Below are 13,896 nucleotides of genomic sequence, written 5' to 3' on the forward strand. Positions count from 1 at the left end.
CCGCTAGTGTATAAACATATATTGACGTATGTTTAGATCTGCTAATAGATAACAAATGCAATGCTTATAGATTTCATATACTCATGCAAGTTTTCGTTTTGTGTGTTGCTGAAAAGCATGTCGTTTAATTAATATTCAAATTGTTAATCGCCTTGAATCGAAAATAACAAAATAGTTAATACAAAAGCTGCTTCGATTGATACTTAATAATGCCATATGCTATTAAAAATAATACTTAAAAAGCAGTGACTACAAAATGGTTTTTCTTGTTTTCCTCAAAGATATTTGGTTTTTGCATAATAAAAAGAGCTCCACGGTCGCAACTTTGTGGCAGACCCCATGGGAAACAAATCTGTCACAGAATTGGCAGGAATTGGAGAGACGCTGGGCGGACGCTTGAGTCAAGCTTGACTCAAGCTTGAGTCAAGCGTCCGCCTAGCGTCTCTCCAATTCCTGCCAATTCTGTGACAGATTTGTTTCCCATGGGGTCTGCCACAAAGTTGGATATTTCGGAGTTGTGCATACGATCCGGTCCTTGGGGGCGGAGCTCTCTTCTAACTAAAAGTAAAAACTAAATCGAATTAAACCTCTCTCTGAACAACAATGTCTACCGAATATATAGCAATTACATATGCGTTAGTATATATATTGTATATAGGGGAGTTGTACACATTTGAAAGGCCTGATATCTAGTACATTTGGCTACACACGAGTCCCTCTACAGGGTGGCTCTGACTGTGATTTTGGATTATTTCGAGTAACTAGGAGTTTGCGCTATCGCTATGTTAGACTGGTTGCTTACAAATTCATTATTCGCTAGATACAAGTACATATATATATATATATAGGTGTATTAAGTGGAAGGAAAAATGTATATATAGTACTTTATAGTGGATATCGGATGTATATGTAATGTATATGTATATGTATATGTATATGCCTTCTAGCCTATAAACTCTTTGATTTTTCCCCTGACTCTAGCGCTGCTTCTGCTTGTGCGTTTTCCGTTCTAAAAATGCGATAAAAAATATTTAAAAACCTTCCTCTGGGACCTATTTCCGTGCACCCACTACGGGTAGCTTGGACTTGACGCTGCCTCCTGCTGGATCGGGCGTGTTATCAAATGTGGAGCTGCGCAGCAGCGTGGTCTTGGGTTTGGGCCCTCCGGCTCCAGCTCCGTTGAGCGTGTTGGAAGATTTCGTTTGCTGTGTCCTCAGATTGGACGATTGCTTCGTTTTGGCCTCGTCCACGCGCTTCCAGATGTTGGCAATGCGACTTTGTGCTTGGTTAATTTTGGCCGCCGCTGCAGCGGCTGCACTGCTTCCGTTCAGATTGGAATTGCTGCGGGAGGGCGGAGTTGTTGTGGACACGCGGATGGGGGCCACCCGCGAGGTTCCCGCTGACTTCGTTCCGGCCAGACGGAGGTTGGTATTGGCCCGCTGTGGCGGACCCCGTCGGGCAAAAGGAGCTGTGACAGTGCGCTTCGGAGATCCGGCAACTGCCTTTGGACTCTCGCCGCCTGTGGCCTTCTTTGTGGGAAGCTTGGATACACGATGGCTGGGACTGGTGTTGGCCGGCTTGGCCTCTACGACGGGCACCTGGACATTGCTATTTGTGGGCTCATCCTTTACAAAGGTTCCCTGGCGTTCCAGGCGGGCCGGAGCTGGTGTTGCTGCTGGAGTGGAGCCGCCGTCTGGCGGCGGCGTGGTCTTCTTTTTGGGCGGCAGCACATTCCGCTTGGCAATGGTTGGGGAGAGGGTCTTCTTTTTGTGATTGGCGGCACAGCTGCTGTTCCGCTGACTCTGCATGCTGTAGGGCGACACGTAGGCGGGTTTCTTGCGTCCCCTCACCACCTTCACGGCTGTGGCAGGCTCCAGGCTGGGGGGTTCGGCTGCAATGGGTGATTTTATATCCAGCACTGGCGGAGGAGGCGGCAACTCTGGCTCCAGGCCATGACATGACTCTGTCTCCGAGTTCTGATCGCATTCGGGGTGATCCTCCGGGTGCTTCTCCGCCACCTCCTGGGCCTGTCCAATGTTGATGTCCGTGATGTAGGTGAACTGCTGCATCATGGCGCGAATGGAGGACAGCTGTTCGCTGGGACAATCGTCTCCCATGCCCTGCCCCTGGATGAGCGCCCGGGGACACTCAATCAGTTGGGTCTTGTAGCGCTCGGCACTGCCTCTCCTCCGGCCATTGGCGCGTGGTGGCGATGGCGTGGACACTTGGCCCGTGGTCTCCACAATTTCAATCTGCAGCGTTTCGTTGAACTCTAGACCGTCCAGCTCTTCGCTTTTGCTGGCAATGGTGTAGGTCTTGAAGCGGTCCTTGGCCAGCCGTCGCTTCTGTTTGGGTGTCAGCGAGCGTCGATTGGGTGATGGCGTGGATCCCTGCTTGGGCGTGGACTCGGCCGAGCTAAAGTCATTCATGGTGGCGTCTTCATCGCCATCCTCCTCGTCGTAGCAGCTCTGGAGCACTGTAAAAGACTGATCGTCGCAGGCGGCCGTTTCGTAGTTCGACACCGAGATGGTGGTGGCCATGCTGCAGTCCTGCTCGCCATCGGCCACCTCCGACTGGATGCTGTCCACGCTGATCATCGAGTCGAGCAGCTCGTCCATCAGCGACGGCGGCTTGATGTTGTCCAGCAGATTGCAGCTGGAGTTCACGCTCTCCGCGCTGCCAGCGAGGTGCCCGAGCGCCCGCCGGGCCACCAGATTGGCGGGGAAAACCTTGCGGGCAAATCTTGGCGATTTGCTGGGCAACGGCAGGCGCAACGAGCTGGGCTGTGAGTGATCCTGGTAGCAGCTATTCAGCGATTCCATACCCGAGGGCGGGCGCACGTTGTCCAGATCCAGGCTGTTGATGCTGAACGTCTGCTCGGTGTTGTCCTCATCTCCATTCTGTAGATGCTGCAGCAGATTCTCGGCCACCGCACGCGCCTCAAAAGCAATTATCGTGGAGTTAGTCATCATGGATGAGCTGGTGCCATTGAACAACAGGTTCCGCTGCTGCACACCGGCATTCTGCACTTGGCCTCCCAGCTGAAAGTTCAGTCCGCCGCCCGAGGAGCTGCCCGAGTGGCCTCCGTTCATTAGGGTATGCGTTACCGTCTCCGTGTCCAGGGAAGCCGGCTGCGAAGGCTGCTCCTCGTTGGTGGGAGTGATCTCTGCCAGTTCGTTGACCAATGACTTGGCCTCTGTGGCCTCTTCATCGTCCACATCCACATCCACATCCACATCCACATCATCATCGAAGCTGAGCGAGGCCTGGAGTACGGGAGCTGTTTGGCTGACACTGGGAAAGGACACATCATTCGGACAGGTATTCTCGTTCCAGGTGTTGTGACTATTTGTATTCGTGTGGTTGTGATTCTTGCTGTGGCTGTGGCTCCTTAGCTGCTCCGCGGAGGTGACAAACTCCAGGGTTAATCGCTCCACGGATTTTAGCATCAGATCGGGATCCTTGTGCTTCTCGTTGGCCGAGCCCGAGCTGCAGCTGGCACTGGGGGGCGTACTGTCCAGTCGTACCACGGTGTCCATAATAAAGGATTGGTTGGACTCATCGCTGGATCGATCAGAGTCTAACTCCAGCTTAGACCCAATACCTGTCTCGAGAGCGTTCCCGTTCGCGGTCGCGTTCTCTCGACCTGGAGCTGGAGCTGGGCTTTTTGTTGTGTCGATGCCTGTGCCGGTGGCGGCGATATGACTGCTCTGGGACAGGCTGTTCGGGCTGGGGATACTGCTGTTGCTGTTGCTGCTGGTGGCGTGCGCTTTCTGCTCTACGTCTGGAGCTGCTGCTGTGCTGGGGGCACTTGCTGATGTAGTAGCTGCCATTGGGTGACACGGTTCCAATGCAGCTGCAGACGTAGCCAGGACGTTTTTTGGCACGGCGTTGATCTTCTTGGAGATGCCCGTATTGATGCACTCCTGCAGCAGTTTCTCGTCCTTCCTCTCGCGCTCCCTCTCGCGATGATGATGATGATGGCTGTGGCTGTGATGATGGTGGCTGCTGCGCTGTCGCTTTGTCATTTGCTGCTGCTGCTGGTGCTGGCCAGCGGAGGATGGCAGCTGTACGGGCAGCGAATCGAACTGTTTGGAATTCGATGTCACAGGCAGGGGAGGCGGCTGCACCGACTGCGTCTGCTGTTGGGACTGCTTCGACTTGTACATGCCCTTGAGGATGCACAGCTCAAACAGCGACTTGGACTGATTGTCGTTCGAGTCGCTGGAGTCCACCGAGCTGTACGACTCCTGCTGGTTCTTGCGCACCGTCATCGCAGAGTTCAGAGAGCACGCAGAAGTGGCCGCATTAATGGCCATGGGTTGCGAGGAGCTCAACGAACTGGAGCGCTTCCCGTTCGAGCTGAAGCCAAGATTCGATTTGGGTCTATTGCAACCAGCGGCAATAGCCTACGGAACAAAGAGAGGGGAAATCAGTTGCCGTCAAAAGCGGAAGGAGATCGAATGAATGCCTTTTACCTGACTCAACAAGTTGGTATCGTCCTCCGAGTCAATGGAAAGGGAACTCAGGGAATCGTCTTGCCAGTGCGGTGGCCGGGATGAAGATTGCTCTGCAGGAGCTTTGGGCTCCATGCTAGGACTACAGAGAAGCAGGAATTACATTGAGCCACAAAGTCCATAAATACGAGTACATACCCCACAGTTGTTTCCTTCAGCTGCACCGCAGGACCCACCAGACTGGAGCCGACAGTGAGATTGGACAGGCCAGAGACCACCGAAAAGTTGCAGGGGCTGTCCTCCACCAGGTACTTGCTCATCTCATCGCTGGAGGGCAGATAGCCGGGCAGCAGGCTGCCTCCACGCCGCAGCATGGCAATGGGATCGTCGGGTGTCGGCTGCTGCTTCTGCATGCCATCGCGTATACACTGCTGCAGCAGATGCTGCCCTGCTGCCCCGCCACAGTCGGAGGTGTTCGAGGAGACTCCGTCGGCAGAGGAGGGCGGATCGGGGTCCTTTAGCTCGTTGCAGGAGTTCACAGAGATTGCCGAGAGATTGGTGTGGCTGCCCACCTTCGAGAGCAGGGCGGGTGTGTCTTCGGTGCAGTAGCTTCGGGTGGTTTCCTCCGTCTCCACGTCCGTGGCTGTGGGCTTCCGCTGCATTCCCATGTTGATGCAGTTGGCCAGCAGCAGATCGTCCTCGTTGTAGTGCACCACCTCCTGTGCCGCCTCCTTTTCATCGTCCACGATGCTGAGACTGCTCAAGCTGGTGGCCGTCGAGAACTGGGCCGGGGTGTGCTCCACATTGAAGCTGCTCAGATCGTCCTCAAAGACGCTGCGCAGGGGACGCATGCTGGCCGCCACTGGACCCGGCGACTGTCGGTTCACACTGTTGCGCCGGGGCGACTGCGGCATGCTCTGTGTGGGAGAGTCCGGCAGCTCGGATGGGGAGATTACGCCGCTTGCCAGGCGACTGAATTCACTGACCACCGAACTCTTGTCATCGCAATTGGCCACATCCACGTCGGGATCGTGCACGAGCGAGTCCATGGAGCTGCGGCGCGAGAACATCAGTGGGGTTTCCAGGGCAGAGGAGGGCTTCACCAGAACCTCCTGCTCCTCTTCCTCCACTTGCTGCCGCTCCTCCTCGGCCAGCAGCTGCTTCACAGGCTTGGCTTTGGCCTCTGCTCCGAGTGGAGCAGCTGCTAGCTGCATGGCCTTGATTCCCGATTCATCCAGACTGCTGAGGGAATCGTAGCGACTAAAGTAGCCCGGTGTGCCCTCCTCGCAGTAGTTGATGGGCTTCTCCGGCGTATACGAACCGGATCCGCTGCACTGCGATAGCTTTGAGAGTTTCTTGGGGGCGGCAGAGGCAGAGGCAGCGGGAGCCTTGGCTTCCGGCTTTACTTCCGATTCGACTTCAGTCTTGGCTGCCAGCCGCAGATCCGTGACAGAGGCTGCATTGGAGATCACGTACGGCGTGTCCTCGGTCTGATAGCACTTGACACTATCGTCCAGGATGAGCAGTATCTCCTGTCCCTCGGGTTTTCCCTCGGGAGTCGCTGGCGTCTTCGTTGCCGTGGTCTTTGCTGATATGTCCAGGAGGTCGGCTTCCAGTTGGTTCTCGGCGTAGCGCAGACTGAAGTCTGTGGGCTGGTCGAGGTCTGTCTCCTGATATGTCGATGTGACATGTGTCTTGGTGGCGTTCTCGCTGTACTTGGCCGAGTAGTCGATGGGCTGCTCCTCGGTGGCCTCTGCATCCTGCTCCATTTCCATCTCGAAGTCGGTTATCTTCGGCTGCACCTTGCGCTGGGCATCCGAGGCAGAGGCTGAGCGCATCAGATGCTCGTAGGCAGAGTCCGATTTGGCCGAGTAGACCGAGTCCCGGCTCTCGCTCTTCGTGAGCATCGTGGATCGGGTGAGCCGTGGCACTGCCGGGTGCCGACGCGACGAACTCGAGGCTCGCTTCCCGCCGGAGTCCAGGTTGTCGCACGTCTCTGAGTGTCGCTCGCCCAGCTCCTGCTGCAGTGCCTTGGCCTTGCGTGCCTCCAGCGTGGGCAGCGCCTTCAGTCCCATGGAGCGGGCAATGGGATCGAGCTGATGCTGATTCTGCACGGCCGGACGAAAGTTCAGCAGGTTCTTGAGGGCCGACGAGCTGCCCTCCGAGATCATGGCATGCTTCGAGTGGATGAGGGAGCGCAGCATCGGCACGGCCCCATTGTCCCACAGGAATTTCTGGTCCTCCGGGCAGCGGGCCGACAGATTCCACAGAGTGCCGCAGGAATTGCTGACGACCGTCAGGCTCTCCGACTTGAGCTGCTGCAGGAGAATGGCCAGACAGTTGTGCTGGCGCAGCACCTGCCGGTACGGCTCGCAGACGGCAATGTGGCTGGAGACGTTCCGGAGAATGCCGCCCGCATTTTCGATGATCTTGAGGGTCTTGCTGGGTCCCTCGTAGCTGAGCATTCCCACCAGGAAGGCCAGGGCGCCGTCCACGGCACAGAACTCCGCCTTGTTGGTGCTGCAGTGGGCGGAGAGGTTCCAGAGGGCCGAGAGTATGGCCTTCAGGGTGTTCTCGCTCTTGTTGCGCATGGCCGCCAGGGCCAGGGCCGTCACCGTGCCAATCTCGTTGAGCACCGCCTTCATGTTGCTGTCCGCCCGCCAGGAGAGATTGCGCAGCACACTGGCCGTCACCTGGAGGAGATCGTCGGGCGCCGAGTCCAGCTGGGCCACCAGGGCCTCCATGAACTGCTTCTGGCTACAGAGCAGAGCCTTGTTGTTCTCATCCCCGAAGGTGAGATTGGTGAGGGCCATCAGGGCGTAGCGACGCAGCGAATTGCAGCACTGATCCTCGGGCTTGGGCCCGTGGACGGCATGGTCCAGGTGCACCAGATTCGGGATGGCATGCAGGGCCCCCAGGGCGCACATGGCATGGCGATGGTCCTCGTCGAAGCTGATCTTCATCAGGGAGGAGATCGCGGCCAGCGGATGCCTGTCCGAGTCGTCAGCTATGGCCTCGCCGCCGCTCTGGAGCAGGGTCTTCAGGAAGGAGCAGTAGTCGAGGATCTGGTCGAGCAGGCGCAACACCTTGGCCTCCCTCCGGCCGGACTTCTCGTCCGGGTGCGTGTGCACCACATTGTGCAGGGCCTGGCTGGCGCACTTCCTCACCTCCGGCTCGTTGTCGGGGGCATGCATCATCTGGACGAGGAGCGGCATGCAGCCGGAGCGCCGCAGCGTTGCACAGCTCTGGGCATTACCCGAGAGCTCCAGGAACTTCTTGGCCATCTCCAGGGGATCATTGGAGCCCAGCATAGAGAGCAACGAGTACACACACTCCACTTTTGAGCCCAGTGTGGCATCCACCGCTGCCGCTGCTGCCGTTCCATAGCGCTCGTCGAAGCTTGTGGTCCAGGCGGCTCCTTTGGGCAGACGCGGCGGCATGGGATTGTCGCCGTCGAGGAAGCGCGACAGCGTATAGGATGGCTCCTTGCTGCGCGAGGCCCGACCCGAGCTGGCCGGCGAGCCACCGTTCCGCTGTGGCAGCTCCTCTAGCTGCTGCTGCTGGGCGGACTTCCGCTCAAAGTTCCTGTCCAGACTACGGTGCTCCCGCATCTCGCGCAGCTCCTGGGCCAGCATATAGTCGGGCGGAATGGGATTCTCGTCCAGGAAGTGCTTCGCCCCCGGCTTCTTTCCCACGACACCCACTGCCCCGACGCCATTCTGTGTGAAATTGAGGGTGTTGTCGTCCTGCGTGAACTCCTTCTTGGTGTATCCGCTGGCGGCCAGCTCGTAGTCGCTGATCTCCCCATCCCGCTCGTACTTCTTGTCCATCTTCAGCTGCTCGCCGGCAGCCCCGAACCCGTCCTCGTAGTCGGGAGGCGGCACTGCATCGTAGTCCAGGAAGTGCGGCTTGCGTTCTGGCACATCGTCTATGCTTAGGCCAGCAATGGCCGCCGTCACCAGGCTCGTGCCATCCACATCCTCCTCCAGCTCGGGCGTGAGCGTTGGCTCCAACATGACGGCGGAGCGGAGCAGCCTCTTCGGGGAGATCTCTGTTTGTGCTGTGCTGTGGTCTGGCTTTTGCTCTGACTGTGCCTCAAGTCAATGCTCCATGGCCTGCAAATAGTGGAAAGGAAAGCAAGTGAGAGGCGGAAAACGAGACTTTTAAATTTTTGTTTTAATTTTAGTGGCGAGTGGCCGGACCAAGACGTGGGCTAACGCTAACGCCTTTTGTTCGCGTCATCACTTGACGGCTATAATAGAATATTCCCCAGAGCGAAGCTGAAATGGAGACGCGCTGACGCCCCCGCCATATCAGGTGTAGGCTGGGCTCAGACCTGAACGAAGACAATCGCGGAATCAAACATGAATTCTTTATGGCACAACACATCAAATTTTATATTCTTGGAACGGCGTTTTATTCAGACCCTATTTCTGCAAATGGTTAACATGATTTAACCTAACCTAACCTACTGAAATACGATTCGGTTCCGTTTCTGTGACCATTAAGGAAATTAAGGCACGCCACAAGCGAATGCAGCAAAAGAGAATACCCAAGAATATGAAAACAAATTACACTTTTAAAAGTCACTGAACATTAGTGTTGGATAAGAACTAGTTAGAAAAATATACCATAAATATACTGACGAACTCAAGTTCCATTATACATATTCCTCAATTTTGTTGTTCCGTCGAATATTATTAGCTAGATAGGACATTTAGCCATGCCCATATAGTTTTATACGATTGATGAATCAATTTTCTAACTAACTGGCTCTTTCGTAATACATGCTTTTATTGGATTTTGCTTAAAAAAAGATTATAGCGAAATAAGTCAAAAAACAAACGAAGAGGATAGTCGTTCGTATTGCTATATTTTGATATTCCGTCACTCATATTGCTCACCTGCTCACTATGCTTTCCAATTAGTGACATACTGAATTTTTAAAACAGTAAAAAGCTTTGCCGGTAATACAAAAAGTGTGTAGCAAACGCAAATATGAGCAACAACTGCCAGAAAGCAAAACAAGAGAACAAGAAAAGAGCAAAAAAGAACAGTTTCGAAGGAACATGTTCAACTCTTTTTGTTCACTCACTCATGAGCAACACAACACTACTCTACATATGTATGTCTGAACTGATACTTGTTAAAGTACCTAGTCTTCAATCTAGTCTTTATTAATCCCATCTTTCGAGATCTATTATTATTATTATTACGAGGCCTTACTGTACTTCTTTTTACCGGCCTGTAGAAATACGTGGAAGAACCTAAATTCTATTCAATTCCTTCTGTAGAGTGCAGGGCCATCACATGGGATGTATTTGAAACCTATGAGACACAGATATATTTTATCCATATTTAGTTTTAGATTCTTCATTTTATCAGGTGTCAATTCCTATTCCTATATTTATATATCTTTGAAATCGTTTTCATCTAGTAAATAAATTTCAAAACGTAGTTTAATTTATTAAGAAGATAAAGATTAAGATAAAGAAAGGCAGTTTTTATCCCTCGATTCCCACTTGTCCTCTGCAATCCACTCTTATTCAAAAGCTTTGCATTTGTTTCCAAATTGGAGGGAACCGAAATACAATTTCCCCAGACTGATCCCCTTTCTCCAACTATCTATCTATCTTTTATATTCCTTTCTGTTCTATAAGGTTCCGCATCAACTTTCACGAGAACTCCAATTCCTTTCTGGCCCCAAAAGTGTCTCCTTTAGTGGTCTGCAGCATGATATGATGAAATTAATGCAACTTTCAGCTATTGTGCGACTACTATGTATATCCACTGGCAACAACAATAATCAGCTAAATCATTATCATGATTAACTGCTGCTGCTGCTACTAGTGGCTGCATCTTTTAGAAAGTTAGCGGCACACGGCGTCGTCGTCGTCGTCTTTGTGGAATTTCCAGTGCATGAAAAAGATACAGATGCGTCTTCAGGTGTTCCAGCAACAGAGGAGTGTGGAGTGGAGTGAATGCTACTCTTCTGTATATGCTACACATACTCGTACTCCGATATGTGTTTCTCATTTCTCATTTGATGCTACCGTTTGAATAATGCGCGAAATGCAATTTGGAGCTGCTGCATTTTCCTCTTATTTTTTACTATTTGCAGCGGCGCATGTGCCGTAAAATTAAACATACACACACACTAAAAAGATGGAATACATTCGTATACGTGTAGGTAAAAATACTGTTAGAAGTCAGTGTATGATTTGGGGAACGACCCGTGGAATAGTCGTGTACTGCGTGTGTACCAGTTATCTCGTCAACAAGTCTTGTTTCAAGCTCCAATTGGCAAATTAATCAAAATTTAATTGCCCGACGAACGAAAGAGGTTGGAAAACCAACCACAACTCGAATGCAAATCCGCCAATCACTTGTGTAATATTGCGCCAGAGAGGAAATGCATCGGAATGGAAGTGGAAACGGAATGTTGGACTTTCCAAGCCGCGGCCCAATCGACACGATTGTTCGCCTAGACCTTCAAACCCAGTTGTTATCGCCCCCTAAGTATACCTTATTGTCGATAAGGTGTGGGTTCTCCTAAGAATATGATTTATCATTTAGTTACACTCCCAGATATTAGCCACTAGCCAGAGCTTTGTCGATGAATCAACAGTCCAACAATTGGCCAAAGTAAGGGAGGAATCCGCATATAGTTTGTATTTATATATGGATCTGCCTTTGCATACGAGTTTGTGTGTACGTGATAGATGGGTATGGGATGGGTATGCTGTGCGCTGGCACCCAAGTACCGCCACAAAGAATGCGTCACTTGTCTAGCCGCTAGACACTTCCCAACTCCGGGCCCCCTAGCCCTCGCTCGTCGTGTCATTAACCGCGGGCCAAAGGCACAGGCCCAGCCAAAAGCCATTACGAAAAAGGAATCCACCGCCGCACAGTAGAGTGCGCTGCCCAGTGCCCCAAGGGGATACAAAATTGTCATTTAGTGGGCTCCCCAGAGTTTAGAGAGATATGCAGATACGCTAGGGGAATTACTCGATAAGCCACACACAATAAATGAATGGGGAATATGGGAGTAATTGAAATGTTATCAATAAACGTATTTAATTTATGAAATATTTTCATTAAAAGTGGGCCTCCTCTTAAGTCTTATATCGAATTACGGGGCTATTTATAACCATTCCCACGACAATACTTTCTTGGCAGATAGTTTTTTCTATGGGGTTGCTCGAATAAACAATGTTATATTCCCAAACTGCTCTTCCGTCATGTGGGAGGCGGCACAAGCGTATGCTGTAAAGCGCCAAAACAACATACATTGCGTGTGCATGATACGGCATATTGATGCAAGGAACTGCGGCTAACTATTATAACCCTAAGAGAACTTTAATCAATGGAATGTTTTAAAAAGAGTAAAATGTAATCTTTAATTTAGTCACCAAAGTCGCCTTAATGATCCCACTGTACATCATTTGGTTTGGCACACATTTTGCATACCGAATATCTCTCAAATGGCAAAGAATTATCAAAAGAAAGCAGCCACGAAGAGATGTACGGGAGGACGGAATGGATTTGCCTGCCATGGATTGGCGTTGGCTATGGAACCGACGGCAATTAAACAGGCAAACAGGGAACATAAATAATAAAATTATCTGTCCGTCCGTCTGTCCATCTGTTTGTTTTTGCCGCATGTGTGTGTGCGTTAGTTTAATGAACGACGCCACTCCGCTTTTGTTTTTATTGTTGGTTGTTAGTGGACGCTGATGATGTCTTTGCGGCACTAGCGCTGCTTCTGTTGAAGCTGTTGCTACTGACGATGATGATTATGTAAATTGTGGAAAAGTAAAAGGGAAACTAAATACCATTGCCTATCATATGGAACTGTACGGTATGGTACTCTCGTATTGTGCTTTATTGTTTCTCTGGTATGTGGTGCTGTTTTAGCATGTTGAAGAGAGAAACGGAAACAACAGGCAAAGGAATGATGGACTTAGAGGTCGAAGATGTTGATGCAGATAGATATACTAATACGATATGCTCGAACATATTGTACAATACATGAAAATATCACTTATTTTGTAAGATTAGAAGATTGCCTGCAGTAACAATAAAAAATGTTCCATTTTCCACAAAAACTAGATCGTTTTTATGTCAGACATACGAAATAGTAATACGTTTTAGATCATATTTTGATCAGATAATGAGATGATAATATTTTACTACACTGCAAAACTCTGCTCGAAATCCGAATGCCATACCCTATAACAATCGACCGTGGTTCCATACTAAACATCTTAATAGTTACTGGCTCGGCTGCTCTTGCAACACAGAGGTAGAGACACATAAATAAGTACGGTGCGAAATGTAGGCAAATGATTGATTATAGTATGTTTTGAGAGATAGAGAGAGGAAATGGAGAAGGGTGGGGAAATGACCAAAATACTTATCAATTAGGCGTGCCCCACAATCACTTTGCTGCTGTTGCAGCAACAAAAAAGGCAGAAAAGTAAGAGATAATGCTGATAAAGGAGTATAAAATCGCCATCCATCCCCCTCACACACACACTACACATACACACACCCACACGCAAACACCGTTTCATGCATTGTCCCAATTGGACTTTATTGATTTTTCCTGTAAAAGGAATCTGCGCGGAGAGCGAGAAATAACCTAAAAACACTCGTCACCAAAATGATCAGTTATAAAGCATTCGACGCCATATAACTTTCGCCCTATTTGGTTAGGTTCAACAGAAGGCGGTGCAAAATTGTATATAGTAAGCATTCTACGTTTATTTTCATAGTTTATTGTCACGAACACTCACACGAACACACACACGCACGCAAAGACGGACGACCAGAGAAGACGATTCCAATTTGAGACTCCCACACAGGGCTCCGTTCTGGGGACGTACCTTGACAGTTCTATGGAAGCGGTGCTGCTGTAGCCAGCTGACACATTTCACGCTTTATCACTGTTGTTAACTCTCAGATATTGCACTTATTTTTAATCATTACACCTCTCGCGATAAAAACAAATAAAACGAACCGCTCAAAGTTGGCCGCCAGTGTGACCGCGGATTTATTGTTAAAATATACCGTCGGACCCTCATAAATATATACCGTCTCACTTTAAAAATATACCGTAAATATACTGACGAATTCAAGATATATTTTACAAATTCCGCGTTTTTGATATTCCGTGGATTATTACTAGCTATATAGAAGATTTAGCCATGCCCACTTAGTTTGATCCAATTAGTGAATCTATTTTATAATTGACTGGTTTAATCTTAGCACTTGCTTTTATTGGATTTTTATATAAGGTTGAAAATAAAATTTGATTGTGCAAAAAAATAGAAGAGAAGCGAACAGCCGATAAAATATACCGTACGACCATCAGAAATATACAAAAATATACCCTCGCATTTTAAAAATATACCGTAAATATACTGACGAATTCAAG

General features: G+C 50.3%; 1 protein-coding gene across 3 annotated transcripts; it reads right to left on the minus strand.

Moving 5' to 3' along the window:
• Positions 1-90: 90 nt before the first annotated feature.
• Positions 91-13,511, minus strand: LOC117186943. 3 transcript variants are annotated; one of them, XM_033388348.1, is made up of 4 exons: positions 13,346-13,511; positions 4,656-8,572; positions 4,479-4,599; positions 91-4,409 (listed from the first exon to the last, which is right to left on the minus strand). In XM_033388348.1, the coding sequence occupies exons 2-4, from the start codon at positions 8,471-8,473 to the stop codon at positions 1,053-1,055; spliced, it is 7,296 nt and encodes a 2,431-aa protein (XP_033244239.1). In that variant the 5' UTR covers positions 8,474-8,572; positions 13,346-13,511; the 3' UTR covers positions 91-1,052. The 3 variants fall into 3 exon arrangements, with proteins under 3 accessions (XP_033244239.1, XP_033244240.1, XP_033244241.1); XM_033388349.1 differs by lacking the exon at positions 13,346-13,511 and adding an exon at positions 8,930-9,024; XM_033388350.1 differs by lacking the exon at positions 13,346-13,511 and adding an exon at positions 8,926-9,019.
• Positions 13,512-13,896: the final 385 nt, after the last annotated feature.

Source organism: Drosophila miranda, chromosome 2 (genome assembly GCF_003369915.1).
Source record: "Drosophila miranda strain MSH22 chromosome 2, D.miranda_PacBio2.1, whole genome shotgun sequence".
NCBI classification, from domain to species: Eukaryota; Metazoa; Arthropoda; class Insecta; order Diptera; family Drosophilidae; genus Drosophila; species Drosophila miranda.

Bases quoted from the DNA above. Each gene is read 5' to 3' on its own strand.
- LOC117186943 (XM_033388348.1), bottom strand. From the start codon at position 8,473: ATGTTGGAGCCAACGCTCACGCCCGAGCTGGAGGAGGATGTGGATGGC. The intron at 4,600-4,655 runs GTATGTACTCGT...GCTTCTCTGTAG, and splicing joins CTGAAGGAAACAACTGTGGG to TCCTAGCATGGAGCCCAAAG. The intron at 4,410-4,478 runs GTAAAAGGCATT...TTTGTTCCGTAG, and splicing joins ATACCAACTTGTTGAGTCAG to GCTATTGCCGCTGGTTGCAA.